This window comes from Rousettus aegyptiacus, unplaced genomic scaffold (genome assembly GCF_014176215.1).
Source record: "Rousettus aegyptiacus isolate mRouAeg1 unplaced genomic scaffold, mRouAeg1.p scaffold_m13_p_3, whole genome shotgun sequence".
Lineage (NCBI taxonomy): Eukaryota > Metazoa > Chordata > Mammalia > Chiroptera > Pteropodidae > Rousettus > Rousettus aegyptiacus.
The window spans coordinates 114,550,252-114,565,333 of NW_023416306.1; the positions used below are offsets into that span (position 1 = coordinate 114,550,252).

The 15,082-nt window shown below is 48.6% G+C and overlaps 1 protein-coding gene across 2 annotated transcripts; it reads left to right on the forward strand.

Annotated features, from left to right (window-relative positions):
- Positions 1-7,660: 7,660 nt before the first annotated feature.
- Positions 7,661-10,417, forward strand: INAFM2 (InaF motif containing 2). Of its 2 annotated transcripts, none has more exons than XM_016152207.2 (2): positions 7,661-9,249; positions 10,113-10,417. In XM_016152207.2, the coding sequence occupies exon 1, from the start codon at positions 7,816-7,818 to the stop codon at positions 8,275-8,277; it is 462 nt and encodes a 153-aa protein (XP_016007693.1). In that variant the 5' UTR covers positions 7,661-7,815; the 3' UTR covers positions 8,278-9,249; positions 10,113-10,417. The 2 variants fall into 2 exon arrangements, with proteins under 2 accessions (XP_016007693.1, XP_016007695.1); XM_016152209.2 differs by having other exon boundaries at positions 7,661-8,724.
- Positions 10,418-15,082: the final 4,665 nt, after the last annotated feature.

Here is a 15,082-nt window from a genome sequence, read left to right on the forward strand (position 1 = left end):
ATCAGGCTTCTCTCCACTTTGGGCATGGCAAGACAATTCCCTCCCTGTCCCCCAGGCTGGGGGAAAAAAGGAACAGGCTCCTCTCATTTCACAGGACTGGGGGTGCCCAGGAAGGCAGGGAATTCAAGATTCTTTACTCTGATCCTTTCATTCCTGGGCTCTGAAGATTGAGGCTCTGAATAAATCCTTACCCATCTTTACCCAGTGATGGCACTGCCTGGACCCAGTTCTTGAGACCGGCCCCCAACTGTAGCTCCCATGAGGCCTGTACTCTCCTGTCTACATCCTTTCAAAGCAGCCCTCAGAATGCAGGAAATCCACACAGTGAGAGGAGCTGAGAAAACCTTCATCAAAGAAGGCTTTTTTCTTTTAAAAATTCATTTAGGTTTTCAATAAATTGACAAAAAATTGTATAAATAACAGTAGAATGGATATGGAGAAAATCAGGAGGTCACACAAATACACAGTTTGGAAAATGTACTTCCCAGGATGAGCTGAGCAAAGGGCCCCCAGGCAATCTGCCAATCCCACCCACAGGGCAGAAGGCAGAAGGACAAGGATGCCCCCTGCTGGGTGCACTGGAAAGCATGTGCCTCCTGGTGAAAGGCCGGGGATCCACGGAAAGCAGACCCTCAGGGAAGTGGCCAGAGGGTCTGTGTCAGTTGTGATCTGTGGAGACACATATGCTGGAGAGTTTGGTATATGTGAGCTTTGGGCTGTAGAACATTCTGAGGACTTACATTCAACTCACTGCTGCTTCCCAGGGAGATGTTGGTGGCCTGGAGCCTTAGAGGGAGATCCTGAATTCACTAGCTCACTTGGTAGCTTTGTGTGGAAACTCATACTTTGTTTACCAACCTGTTCATAAGAGAAGTTTAGTGGAAGTTGAACTCAGATCTTCAGATGATCCAGTTACCAGCCAAACAAGAGTCAGATTAGGTGGGTTTCTTACCTGGTACCATGACTTACCTGAAGGAGCAGTGGGGTTCAGGAGCTTGGAGGCCTGTCGTGGGTCTTGGAACAATGGCTAGCTTACTTTTGGAATAAAGAAGGCTCGGTTATTGCATCCTCTGGGGTCTGTTTCCCAGTCTGACCCAGGAAAACTACTCTACGAACCGGGACACTTACTAGCTGGTTTATCTTGAGATACCTAACCTTCCTGTGTCTCAACTTTCTCACCTGTAAAATGGAGATAACAATGCTTCAAGTGCTGTTGTAAGGACTAAATAATATAATGGATGTAAAGTACTTAATACAATGCCTTCACTTGAGCTCAATAATATTTTCCCCCCTTTAATTTCCACCCCCTACCCCCACCCCTGCCACTTCCACCCCTGACCTATGGATGTTGCTGTTTCCCCTTAAAAACTGGATCACTGAAGGCAGGGTGTCTCCTCCCACAGGCTCTGAGTGCATAGCCAGGGCCTGGCACACACTGAGCACTGGGTTAGGGGGCCTGGCGCACCCGTGGTATGGGGTATGGTCCGTGGCTCTACCTAGGGCATGAATTCAGGACCTTCTGCATGTAAAGTAGACGTGCTAAATAGTATTTTATTTTATTTATTTATTTATTTATTTATTTATTTATTTTATTTATTTATTCTTTTTAGCAGACACGGGCAGGACAAATGCAGTTTCTTATTACTTCCTCTTCAGTATATATGCTACTCTTTCCCTAACAAATATCTTCACTGTCTTGCTCTTTGGCAATTGGTTGTTTTGTTTTGTTTTGTCTTGTTTTGTTTTGTTTGTGTTGCATTGTTTAGTTTTCAGCAGTTTGTGCAGATCAAGGACTGCACAGGGCAGGCTGAGTTAGGGGTGCTCCTGATTGTAGACTTGCAGCAGACCGTCCCCTAAGTGGCCAAAACTTGTGAAGTAAAATGCCGACCTCCCATCACCTTCACATCACCACAGCCCCGACAGCTGAGGAGGCAGGTGTGAGAGTGGAGACCAGGAGCTGTTCATCAGTCTGCCTGTATGTCCAGCTGTAGCTCCAGATCCAGCCACCCTTTGTGGGCTGAGAGCTAAGTGTGAATGGAGGCAGGGACAAGGCTGGGTGGCAGGTGCTGAAGTAAGTAGGAGAGGAGAGGCAATCAATAGTTCTCTGCAGAAGCCCAGGAGGAAGACGTTGCTTATCCTTCCATGCCAAGCCCTTCTAGAAGCATAGAAAGAACTATCTGTGACTTAGAAACAGAAAAGAATAGGCCCTGTGTATGTGTGTGTGTGTTTCCCTTTGAAGTGCCATTTTGGATCAGGCTGTTGTAGCTGAGTGAACAGTGGATCCACTCTCAAGAAATCCAGATTTTAGTCTCAACCAGAGCAAAGGTTTGCTGTATAATCTTGGCAGGTTACCTGAGCTCTCTGATTTGTTAAGCTTTTGATCACTTCTAAGATACCTCCCAGCTCTAAAAACCTCTGTCTTTTCCATCTGAAGGACCAACCTTGTCAATTTTATCTCCCACTATTCCTCTGAGAGATGACGAACCTAGAGATGAGAGTTGTAAATGGCAGGAAAGGATTGGACCCTACCCCAGGAGGGCATTCTTGGACGCATTATTCATCTCCTCTGCCCCTCTTTATCTACTTGGAAAGGAAGCTGTTTATCTAGGTGTGATGAAAATAAATTAGAAAATATTCTTCTCCAGGCAGTCATGGTGCATTGCACATAAGGACTACCCTCAGAACAGATTGCTTGCTTCTATCCTTACTCTTGTCCTCATCCACCTTTTTATCAGGACCTGGACAAAGCCATAGTGAACAAGCTCCTGAAGCCAGTGAGAACAGGGATATGTTGGGAGACACACTTGGGTCATCCTAACCTGCTGGAGTAACAGCCTGAACCTCAAAGGTGAAATGAATAGGGCTTAACTGAGAGATCTGGGCTTGGCTCCAAGGCACCGACTGTACAACCACAGGGTAGGGAAGTAGCAGCTTAGCAGAAGCATGTGTGAATAAAACTGAGGGTTTTTGCTGACAGCTAGCTCCATATGAGTCAAATGAAAAGGCTGCCAGAAAAGTGACGGACTCTTAGGTTGCTGAATTGAAGTCGAATACTGAGCCCAGTGATTCTCCATCTTGATATCAATCAGAATTTCCCGGGAAGCTCTGGTAAACACTGTGTCTTCCTTGTTGCACCCAGACCCTCTGAATCAGGACCCAGGATGGGTGGGTGGGCAGAAAGAAAGAAAGGTGAGGAGTTTGAACTTCTAAAGAGCTTCACCCTTGGTTCCAATGTGCAGCCAGGGCTCTAGAACCAAGGAAGACTCAGTCCCATCTCATTCTTGGTATGTCAGGTCACATCTGATGTACTCTGGGACTTTGGTTTAGTTGTTTTAGTGTAGGGAAACACACAGCTGGAGGACATTTGGTGAAGGGCAGCCAGGATGTAGGATTCAAGCAACACCGTGGGAATTGGTAGAGGGAACCATGACATAGAAGATACAGGTGGCCAGGAGGTCTACCTTCACATGAATGAAACTTGTCCTCTGTTGTCTCCAAGCTTAGAATCTTAGGTGACTTTGTTGACTATCTTAGGTCAGGTTTCTCATGAAACATTGAGACAGAAATTTGCTCACAAGAAGTTTATTGGGAGGTGCTCCCAGAAACAATACAACACATCTGACAGAGTGGAGGAGTCAGGATTGAGAGAAGGAAACTGATCTGTGATGCAGTCACAACAAAGGAGGTCTCCACAGGGACTTCTGGGGTTGGGATGATCCTTCAGAGCTGGCTCCAACTAACGCAAGATGGCTGGACTTTTGAACCCTCACACTGACCAGGCAGATTAACCTTAGGGAGGGCTCAGGAAGTTAGATAAGGCAGCTCCTTTTGAAAATGCCCAAGGAGAGACTCAGCTATGAGCCATTGGCAGCTGACACTCCTGGAAACTTGGAGATAAGCTTCTTGGTCTCAAAGGCAGGATCTGGGTGGTTCACCATAGCACCACAACAGTATTCCCTTGGCATGGCTCCAACTACTTGCTTCACATATGAAGGTCACTCTGCCTGGAAACAGCACCTCCAGAATTCTGGTGACCACTTTCTCTGGCAAACTTAATGGAAGGTGAATAGAAGGAAACATAGCTCCCACTATAATTGGTGTCACAATTGATATCCGGCATTCCCCACACCTCATTACTCATTCTAGATTCTCCTTATCTTCAGCTTGTACCTCTGCTGGTCTAGGCTGCTTACGTAATGACATTTCTGAGGGATCTGAGCCCATAATTACCATGCCCTTCTCAAACCAAGCTTCGGAATTTGTCCACTTACTATCAAAACTGGGCAAGGGAGTACCAAGAGAGACCCCAGTGGATCACCTGGGTGCCAAACATATTCTTCCCTAACCCCACTATACAGCAGCAGCCCTCTGACAGGGTCAAGTACCCCTGTCAGAAAGTGACTCTTTTCTTTTCCTGCTGGTCTCTTAGCACAAGGAGTATGAAGGACAGAAAGCAGCCACAATTAATGTTTATGAGATGCTTATTCTGTACCCTGATGGAAGTGTTCTACCTCTGGGACCCAGATTCTCTAAACCCAGAGGACCTAGAACTGTAGAATGTGAACCACAAATTTCACACACACCCATGTGGGAACATGGGTGACTGGAGGTGATGGTAAATGAGGTTATTTCTCCTTCTAACCCTTCTAACCCTTTTAGCTATTGAGTCATAACCCAATATTATAGTTATTCAACAGGGTACATATTCCATGCCAGAGCATGGTGTTCCATCATCTCTAAAATGATGCTTCAGCCTCACCTTTGAAAGGCCGTTCTTTCACTCTATCAACTCTATTCACCAGCGGGCAACAAAATATGTAGTATGCCCAGAAGATTCCATGACCATGTGCCTTCTCTTTTGCTATAAAGTGGGACTCTTGGTCTAATGCAATGTTATGTGAGATCCCATGTCAGTGAATCAAACACTCTTTAAGTCCTCAGAGAGTGGTGCTGGTTGAGGAAAAAGAAATCCATATCAAGAAAATATGCCCATTGAAGTTAAGATGTATCACCAACCCTTTCAGACCTGATAGGTTGTTGTGAGACAAATGAAACAATGAATATAAGTGTTTAGTATGGTGCTTAGCACATAATAAGAGCATGGATGTTGCTACTAGTATAATTGGTCAGAACTCTCCAAAGCCTGAGAAGACTGCCTTAGGGAGCAGACAAGGTATACCACCATGGAGGGTTTTTTAGCTGATGCTGGAGAGTGTTCCATAGGGATGTTGTGCATGAGTTCTAGGGTCTGTGGGGGTATTTACAAAAGATAACCTTTTGGGCCCTTTCTGTCTACACTCTGTCTTAATTCTCTGATTTCTCTCCGACTACCCTTAGTGGGGGAGAGGCACTTAAAGAAACATATTCACTTTCAGGCCACTAGGGGGCCATTTAGTTGCCTGCAAAAGGAATACACTAATGGTTTCTTAATGGCTCAGGCACCAGGGAGATCAAGCTCAATTATATCTGAAAGCAATTTGAGTTCCTAGGGTAAAAGACACTATGTAAATCCAGATAATAAATAGGGCTTATTGATGATAGGTTAAAGAATCTGGCACTGTTTAGTTTGGAGAAAAATAGGGTAGGAAGAATTGAATACGGGCTTCAAGTACATTTATTCTTTAGTATAGAAAAGAGTGACATGCTGTTTTCTGCTCCACTGAGAACCAAGCAAGAAGAAAGAAGTTTAATTTGCAACAGAATAAATACAGAATGCATTCAAGAAAGATGATGAAGGCTTTGTTTTTGGCCTTACCTGGTATCTTTCAGAATAATTCACCTCGGTATGGTTGGTATGATCAGTCCTGGCAGGAAAGCCAGAGAGCAGGGGAGAGAAGAGAGGACAACATCCAGAAACAATTCAGGGATTTTAACTTAACAAGTCACCCTGCTAGATGGGCTCTGGAGGAGGACCGGGAAAGAGTGATTGTCTTTTCCCCATCAGCCTACAGAAGACAATATACACTCCAAACTTCCAATATCCTTGAAAGTAAAAAGCATCCAGTTGTCCCCTGCTAGTGGCAGACTCACACCTGGGTCTCAGGAATTGGAGTGAGGGGCTGGGTTTTAGGCCATTGGTCCCCCCCAGCAACAGCACACTGGATTCTGACAGCCACTTGACTTCCGTGTGGTTGAGGTAGCCTGGCAATAGTGTTGGGGAAGGGCTTCCCCATAAAGGGGCAGCAGAAGCCAAAGGTTCCTGTGGAGGAAGAGGGGAAATGGGAAAGGCAGAGGGTCCTGCCCCGCAGTCAGAAGCCAGGAGTCAGGCTCACATCTACAGGGTCAGCACTTGGGGTGGGAGGAAGGTTCACCCATAGAAGGCCATCAAGAGCACAGTCCTCTCCCCACATACACAGGCAGAGTCTCCCACACCCATTGAGACACCCAGGAGGTCCACACATCCAGCTGAGAACACAGGAAATGGAATTCAAGGGAATGAGGAGAGAGGAGGGTGGAAGAAGCGGAAAGGCACAGGAGAAAGCGACTACTGAGAGTCTGAGCTGGGAGAGAGGTCGTCGGAACCCACCTGAGGGAAGATAAACCTTACATAGAAAGAGGGGGCAAGGGAACAACAGCCCGGGCTCTGAGACTCGCACAAGATCAGCGATGGAAAAAGTTCTGGGAGCCGTCCACGGGTTCAGTAAACCTCTTAACCTGGGAGTTGGAAGCCCCAAAAAGCGGGACCTGAGACCTGTTACAAACTTTGGCACTAGGGTAGGAGAGGCGTCTGAAAAAGCAGCTGAGCATAAAAACGTGGTGCAGTCTGGAAGGTCTGGGCAGCCTGACTGGGGCCTCTCAGAGGACAAGGAATCGGGACGATTTCAGCAGAGCCCCGAAGCCCGGGCGGCACCGGGAAGGCGGGAGTGGGCCTGGAGGGGAAGGGGCGCAACTAGCTGTGACCAGAGTGGGAGTTCCTGTGGTTCTCGTCTGCCTACGCTGGACGCGAGCCGGGCTTGCCAGGTGTAAAGGGGTCTGGAAGACCCGACCAGAGGGTACGTGGAGCGAGGCGCGAGCAGAGAGCACTAGCGTGGTATCACCCCCACTCTGCGGGTAAACGGAAGGCTGAAGGCCGAAGCCGCTGCTGCAGTTCCGTCCGTCATTTCAGGCAGGACAGAGAGGAGAGGTGCCAGAGTTGACAGCTCCGCACGCCGCTGGGAACAGCGCCGCTCCCCTTGCGAAGACGCGCGGGGGCCCCCGCCCTCGCCGCTCCGCCGCGCGCGGGGCCGCGGCGACGTCGCCCTTTTAAGAACCAGCCTCCTTTAACTCTCTCGTAACGGGGCGTCGCTGCGGGGCTCGCGGAGCGCCGCCGAAGCCCGCCTTCCCGCGGGGCACTTCCGGACCCCGGCGTCGCCCTTTTAAGAGGCGGCCCCCAGCGGCGCTCTCCCCCGCCCCCTGTTGCCCGCGCGCGAGGCGGGGGAGCCCGGCGGGAGCGGAGCGCGCGGTCCGCGCGGCCACTGGAGACCGGGCGGCCGGCGGCCGGGCGGGCGGCGGCGGCGGCGGATGGGGGCGCGGAGCCGGGCGGCTGCGGCGGCTGTGGCTGTGGCGGCGGCGCGGAAGCAGCTGACGGGCCGGCGGCGGCGGCGGCGCTGGCGGCGGTGACGGGTCCAGGCCCCGGCGGCGGCGGCGGCGGCGGCGGCGGCGGCGGCGGCAGCGACGCGGTGGCGGGCTGCGGGCCGGCGGCGTGAGGAGAGGCGGCGGAGCGCGGAGCGGCCGCGACCCGAGGGCGCCGGGCCGCCCTTCGCCCAGTCGCCTCAGGCCGCCAGGCCCCCTCCAGCCGGGGCAGTGGAGCACCGGGGCAAAGGCCGGGGCCCCCCCATGAAGGAGCGCGACGCGGCCCCGGCCGAGCGGGGCAAGCCGGCCACCTACACCGGGGACAAGAAGGCGAAGATGGCGGCCAAGACCAACAAGAAGTGGGTCCGGCTCGCCACCGTGTTCGCCTACGTGCTCTCCGTGTCGCTGGCCGCCATCGTGCTCGCCGTCTACTATAGCCTCATCTGGCAGCCGGTGGGCGCCGGGACTTCGGGGGGAGGCGCCGGCCCATCCCCCGGCGGCTCCAACGCCACCGGCCCGTCCGGGACTTCGGGGGCCACGGCGGGGGGGCCCAACGCCACGGGGTCGTCGCGCCGCGAGGCGCCGCGCGCCGCGCCCCCGCTGCAGGCGGCGCGGCCCGTGCCTCCCGAGCCCTCCGCCGACAGTCCCCTGGCCGAGCCTCTGGAGCGGCCGCGGGGGCCTAAGGAGGACGAGGAGGAAGCGGCGGCGGCGCCCGGGAGTCGTTGAACATCTCCGCGTCAGAGGCGGCCGGGAACCACCCTTCCCAAGCCCCGACGCTGGACTTCACAGCAAGACGAGGCGGAGAGCTCAGGAGAGTGCCCCTCACGGGAGTGGACGCCCCCCCTTCCCTCGACGATCGCTGGCTCGCCCTGGGGGCGAGCGGCCTGCAGTCCGATCTTCAGCCAGGAGACTACGATTCGCCGGGGACTCGGGATTTGGTCTTCCCAGGACCGTGCTGCGGCGCCAGGGCCCTGAGCCATAAGGGGGTGGGGGGAGGGGTGGGGAGATCCCAGCACTGAACCCTTCTGCGCGGCTCTCTCTTGTGTAGCCTACGTGCAGGGGTGACACGGGCTTTCCGCCCCGCAAGACTCAGAGAAAGGAGGGAGCTGTAGGGGCTCTTAAATAAGCTGCAGCTCTCGCAGGGAGGAGGGCACCAGAAGTAGCGGAGCTCAGGTACGTCAACCTAGTTGCAGTGGCCACAAATGCATTTAATTTATCGATCCCTGTATATAGTTGTTGACATATGAACTAGAAGCTATAATTACATAGATCTATATATATCCTCCCACACCCTGTAGCTACTGACTGGTGGGGTCAAACAAGTGTTATTTGCTGGCCCCCCAAAGTGCAGCTAGCTAGAGGGCACAAACACTTTTTTCCATCACCCACTCTTTCCTCTATTCTCCCTCTTATTTCAGAAATATAGGTTTATGACACAAAAGAGCATAATCATTCTTAGATTTGTTGAAAGTGGAAAACCTTACAAGTAGAAGCAGTTTAGGGAGGGTGGGGAGTGTACTGATACCCTCCTCTTCCCACCCTAGTGCCCCCACCCAAGAGGTTTCCTGTTGCAGCCCTAAGTATCTGGATATGGGTCAGGGAAGGAAGGGAAAGAGCAATGCCTCTGTCCTTCAATCTTTGACCGTCTCTCCTCAGTTTTTTAGGAAGAGCAAGCTTTGGAAGTAGAGTGACTCACAAGTATGTTATCTTTTTTTTTTTTTTTTTTCTGTTCCTTAAGATCTTGTCTTGTTCCAGTAATCACCCTAGCTCTTTCCTGAGCCTATAGTGACAATGTAGCCCTGCGATTAGGATGAAATCTGTTGTGAAAGAAGAGTTTTGAGCACATCCTCTGCTTCTGAGTTGTATTATAGAACAGGAAAGGCTAATAAGGTGGACTTCAAATTAAGGATCGTGCCGTGGGAAGGTTAAATTGGCTTGTCTTTACCTCTTTTGATAAACCCTATTTACATGCAGCTTATACTTTTGAGATGAGAAACATCAAGGAAAATGACATATGTATAGCTCTAGGGCAGCAAGAATTGTGCATTCTCAATTCGGGTTTCATTTTCTTCTGCCACTTGCTTTTAGGCAATTGAGTGTGGGTATGTGACAAGATATCAAACCCCTTAGTATTTCCTTTTTGGGAAATAAGGCACTTTTTAAAAAAGAAAAATTTACCCACCTGAGTCCTGAAACAGTTTATCTCTCCAGTTTTCTGGCATACACTCTCTCAGCTCTGATCCAAATTTGTAGAACAAACAGCCTTGCTTTAAGCCATGTCCTGTTGTGGGCAATGTAACAGCTGAGCTGTCATAGCCTGGGGACAGGCTGATAGCCAGGGTGTCTTGGCTGGAAGAGATTTTGGGCAACTGACTTGCCTTTGGTCATTAGCCTCTGAGGCCTTTTTAAATTTTTGGTGGGGGCTTGGGGGGAAGAAACATAAAATGCCACTTTATAACTCCAATAATAACCTGTAATTTATATTTATTGTGTGAATTTTTAGTCCTATATTTTAATAATTTGTAAATTGATCTTATTCCAAGAATCCTTTGAACTTGCAGGAGAACATCTGGGAATCCAGTCTCCTGTCCGGATCCTGATCCCTGCATTTGGACTGTTTAATCCACTTTGGGATGGATCAAAGAGTCTAGAGAGACCGCTCATAGGTCCAGCTGCTGGCCTCCTGACTCTCTAAAGCCTTCACTGGAATTGGGACATTAGCTCCAGCTCTAGCTGTGAACGTGACCAGAGACATTATTTATAAATTCAGCCATTTAAGATATACCTGTACTCAAAAAGTCTTGTATATTTTTTAAAAGTTTTATTTTTAAGGTGAACAAAAATACATTCTAAGAACTCTACATAAGCCTCTGTAAGTTGATCTTTTCTCTTTTTGAACTTCTTGGGGAAGGAGCAGAAGTTGGAAGAGGAAATGGTCCGAGATGTGGTGGATGGATGATGAGTAGGTGTAGGAGGAAAAAGCAATTACCCTTATGTTTTCTGTGCCTGATGGCTTCACTGAATTGATCAGTGAAGGGTGGCAGGAATACTTCTTAGTCAGGAAGCATGATGGGGTCAGAAGAACAGTGATATGTAGCTTTAGGTTGAGAAAAGTTCTGCTTTTAAAGGACTCTGAGCAGGATGCTTAGCTGAGGAAGCTACAAGACCAGTCAGCATGCATATTAAGAATTATTACAAACATTGAGCTGGCCAAGAGCTGAAGTGAGGATAAGCTGCCTGATAGCATCACTATTCTCGCCTTTAAACCACGGGCCCCTAGATAGCTCAAGAAGTGCTAAAATTGTCAAAGACACACCAAGGAAGCTGCAGTGAGTGGTTGGTCAGAGCTTTGTCTACAATGGAGGAGGTGAGAGAGCCAAATGGTTTCAGAGAAGCTGTAGGTTGCTTCAAAGGTGAGTGAGGCTTTTTCTGCCCCCAAAGCAAACACAAAGACATGAGGGTAAAAGGCACAAATATAAGGGATTAGTTATGCTGCAAAATACATGGCAAGCAATTGAGCTCAGCTCATTATTAGACAATGCTGCCCAGTACACACCAAGCGGGAACCCAGTGTTGGTGGGGCCCCCTGAGGCCTGTACTTCTCCAGAGCCATTGGGGGGTGGCTGCTGTGCTTTTATATCACCTTGTAGTCTGCAGGGGAGCATGGAAAAAGTCCGCCCTTCTTTTATTTTCCTCTTCAGCCTACACAATGGCTTTCTGTGAGAGGATGTGGTAAGGCAGAGCAAAAGGGGAAGGAGAGTTTTGAGGTTCTAGTCAGCCCCTCCTATAGATGGTGACATATGGCTGCTGCAGCTTCACACAGGCACATACAGCAGTGTGTGCAGCAGGGCCCTGCTGGCCAATGAGAAGGGCAATGTTCCACCAGAACAGGGCCCAGTTGGCCGGAGCAGTGGTCCGAATAGCTTTATTTTCAAGGGTTAGCTGCAAGATTGTCCTCAGATTTTGAGCCAGGAAGGAGAGGTCTGTGCAGAGGAAGTTACTTTCCTTCAACTGCTTTGCACCTGCACCACCAGGATCATTTCTAAGTGTTCACTCATACCGCAAGTTGCTTATATTAGAATAACCATGCGCTTATTCCCTGACATCCTGAGTTTGAAGGAAGAGATAATCCTCTTTCGAAAGTGAAGTTTTGGAGGGTGAGGATGTCAGGAGTTTGCTAAGCCAGTTACTTTGAATGTGTATGGGTTATCATTTCTCTCCCCAATAGATGCTGAGGAAGAAGTTTTTCTCTAAAGTTTTAAGCATAAGAAATATTATTCTTCCTAAGATGTCTAGATTTCAACACAGTGTGAGACCATTTTCTGTCTACCTTGTTTTCCAGTTTTCACTTGGGAATTCTTAGTGCATTCTTTAGTTGAGTATTTATATACCGTTTTTGAAATGCTGAGTGGAGAGCATTTACTTGTTTCTACATGTTTCTTTAAGGGGAACCGAAAGGTCAGCTCTGGAGCTTTAGGGCTACCACAGCTATTTAAAAGGGGTAATAATTGTCCTCCCCTTCCTGTCTGCAAAGAATGGAAGTATTTCTGGAATTATAACACAGAAACAAAAGGACTACAGCTGTACAATTTTTTTTTTTTCCCCTCCTTGGAGGGACCACAATAGCTTTGCTCATTTCGCAGGACTAGTGCCAAGCTCATTGCCTGGCACAGTAGTAGGTGCTCTGAGTTTGCTGATCCCCTGGTTGATCCCTATGTTGGATAGAATTGTTCCTTGTGTCATTGTGTTGTCACTGTCATAATCCACTTGTGGACTCACATTCACAGCCCATAATCTGGTTCAAGGGCATGGATTGCTAAAAAGAACCCCTGCAGATCACAGCAACACTGGGCGCTCTGGTCACAGTTTCTTTATTTCCAAGTTGAGGGACTTGGGCTTGGCCTGCCTATTCTTTCCAGGCACCAGAAGTCCACAGTTGTATTCCATGTGGTGCTTAATAGAGGCAACATAGATATGCAACCTGGTCATTTTCTCCTGTTTTGGCCCTAAGGCTTATGCTGAGCAGCTATACCTACTCCATTGACAGTTTTTTGGTCACATCTGTTTTACTTGCTGACATAACCTGTGAGTTTCTGCTGCCAGGAAACCTATGTTATGTTCTTTGTTCCTTCCAGTAGCTAATTTTAAAAATACAAAAACAAAGCTTTTTTTACCACACACTCAGACTCTACCAGGCTCTCCATCCTAAGTGCAAAAACAGCCATGGCTCCCACGGTGAACGTAAGCCACCTGGTCAGTAAGGAACACCAGGGCCAAACCAGTTTCCTGGTTCTACTCTATAAACATTTGTTAAGCTTCTACTAAAGGACCAGAAAATTACCACGCAGTTCTCACTCTCAAGGAATTTACAGTCGTGACAACAAGAATCTACCCTTGTTACTGCCCTGTTTTCTTAGCTTCAGTAATGTTTTTGCAATAGCTTATCAGTTAAACAGCAATAAGATTCTAACTTGCCTTAGAAGAGTTTCCATAAACCACTACCATTAATTCAAGAACTACTTATTTAATGCCTATAGTGTGCCAACTGAGCTTCAGATGTCCCCAGACTAACTTGTCTAAAAAAAGTAATTATGTTGATTACCAAAGATTTTCTTTTAAATATATCTCTGTGCTACCTCAATGTTTTGCATCATGAGTTGAGGTCTGCCCCGACTGTGTCCTGGAGGCACCTGCCCCCTTAGCTCCCTATTGGGCAGTCTGGACAGTGTTGTGTCACAACAGCCGGTCTCTGATCCGTAGACAGCTTACAGCATCATGAGGGTCTGGGCGGGAAGCAATGCACTCTTAGGAGGAACCCTTGTACAGGAAAATAGGAAACCTGAGGACTCAATAATGGCATTAGTTATGGCCTTTGACCTCTCTGTTTTCTCCTACCCAAAATAGAATTTATGTGAGCAAACGGAAGTAATAGATGTGATGGGGCTTGGAGATCTTGGGAATAAAAGTACAGTGTACACACATGAGGTAGTATGTTTTCAAGAGAATGTCTGTCCCTTTGTTCAAAATTGATACATAGGAAGAAATGTGAAGGGGCAGGTAATAGATGTTACACCAGTATTCAGACCATCGGCATCAGCATCACTGGAACTTGGTAGAAATGCCATGTTTTAGGCCCCATCCCAGACCAAATGAATGAGAAATTCAGGGAGTGGAGCTCAGCATTGTGTCTCCCCGTTGATTGTAATACACACTAAAATCTGAGAACCACGGGCCCAGCCTTTCCCTCTGATACGGTAACTTAGGGTTAGGGTATTTCTGTTTTGATGGATGGTTATCAAGGGGTTTTGATCCTTTTTCTTGCTTGAAGCTAGCGGCGCTGCTGGGACAGGGGTGGGGACACTGTCCCCAGAGTTTGTGAGAAAAGGAGAAAAAGCCTACATTGTTGATTATTTTTGACAACTGCAGGAGAATTTACCCTGGAGAGCCTATTAAGAAGGAGGCAGGCCTGAAAGAGTCCTCCCTCCCTTTCCCACAAAGGTACTGATATGTTTGCCTTACCTCCTACCCTGGGGCCTGCTGTTCCTCCAACAAGTCCTTAAAAGGAGCAGTGGGTGCCACGTTTGTACTTTCTGGTGCCAAGTCTGCGCTATTTCACTTCCCCGGTGTCAAGTGGATGCTTAATGAGAGGCTGTGACGTGGGCCAGCAGACTTGTTGAGAGAAAGCAGCCTCAGTCTGGGCCTTATGCTGTCTCCTCTCATTGCCTTTCCCAGCCTTGAGTTCTCCCCCTCAATGAGGTTGTAGTCACCCAGTGTCAGCCCTTCCTTATAAGCCCTGATTACCCTTTCTCAGAAACAGTTGTTTCCCAGGGCCTGTGGACACTGATAAATGACTTGAGAGGCAGAAATAAAGTGGTTGGTGTTTTTAGTTTCTCCTACGCCCTTGCCCCCCGCCCCTATTTAGTACCAAAAATAAGATACGTGGATTTTACCATTTCCTTTGTTCTTTTGGGGAGCTAGTGCCATCTCTGTTTACTCCTGACCTTGAGGCCAGGGTTGGAACTGTAGCTGACTGGCAGTTAAACCTTCCCACTGTGCCTTGTTAAGTAGCTGGGGAGCCTCTGGATCCCCAATTACCCATCCCTTGACCATAGGAAAATATAGTCATGCTGCTCCTTTGGATGACAAAACTTAACACTCAGAGGCATGGGGAAAACTCCATAAGGGAGTTTGTTTTTGGTGGAAATTGTAAAGCAAAAGCTGTGGTGAAAATTCATGAGGTTGCTACTGATGTAAACGAACAGAGGAAAAGAGAAACCACTCCGAGCTATGGGAGCCAGTGTGTGAAGTTAGGGAGAAATGCTTACAACATTCTTGTGATCCCACTGGAAGATGGGGACAAAGAACCCTCCCTGTAAAAGAAGAGTCACTTCCTGAGGCTTTGACTAAACTGGACGCCCCAGGATTAAAACAGCTGACTGTCCTGGAAGGCTGATAAATTTACAGACCATCCCTTGTTTCCCTGACTACAATAAAGATGAGACTAGAAGAGGGAGTAAGGGAAAAGACAGGA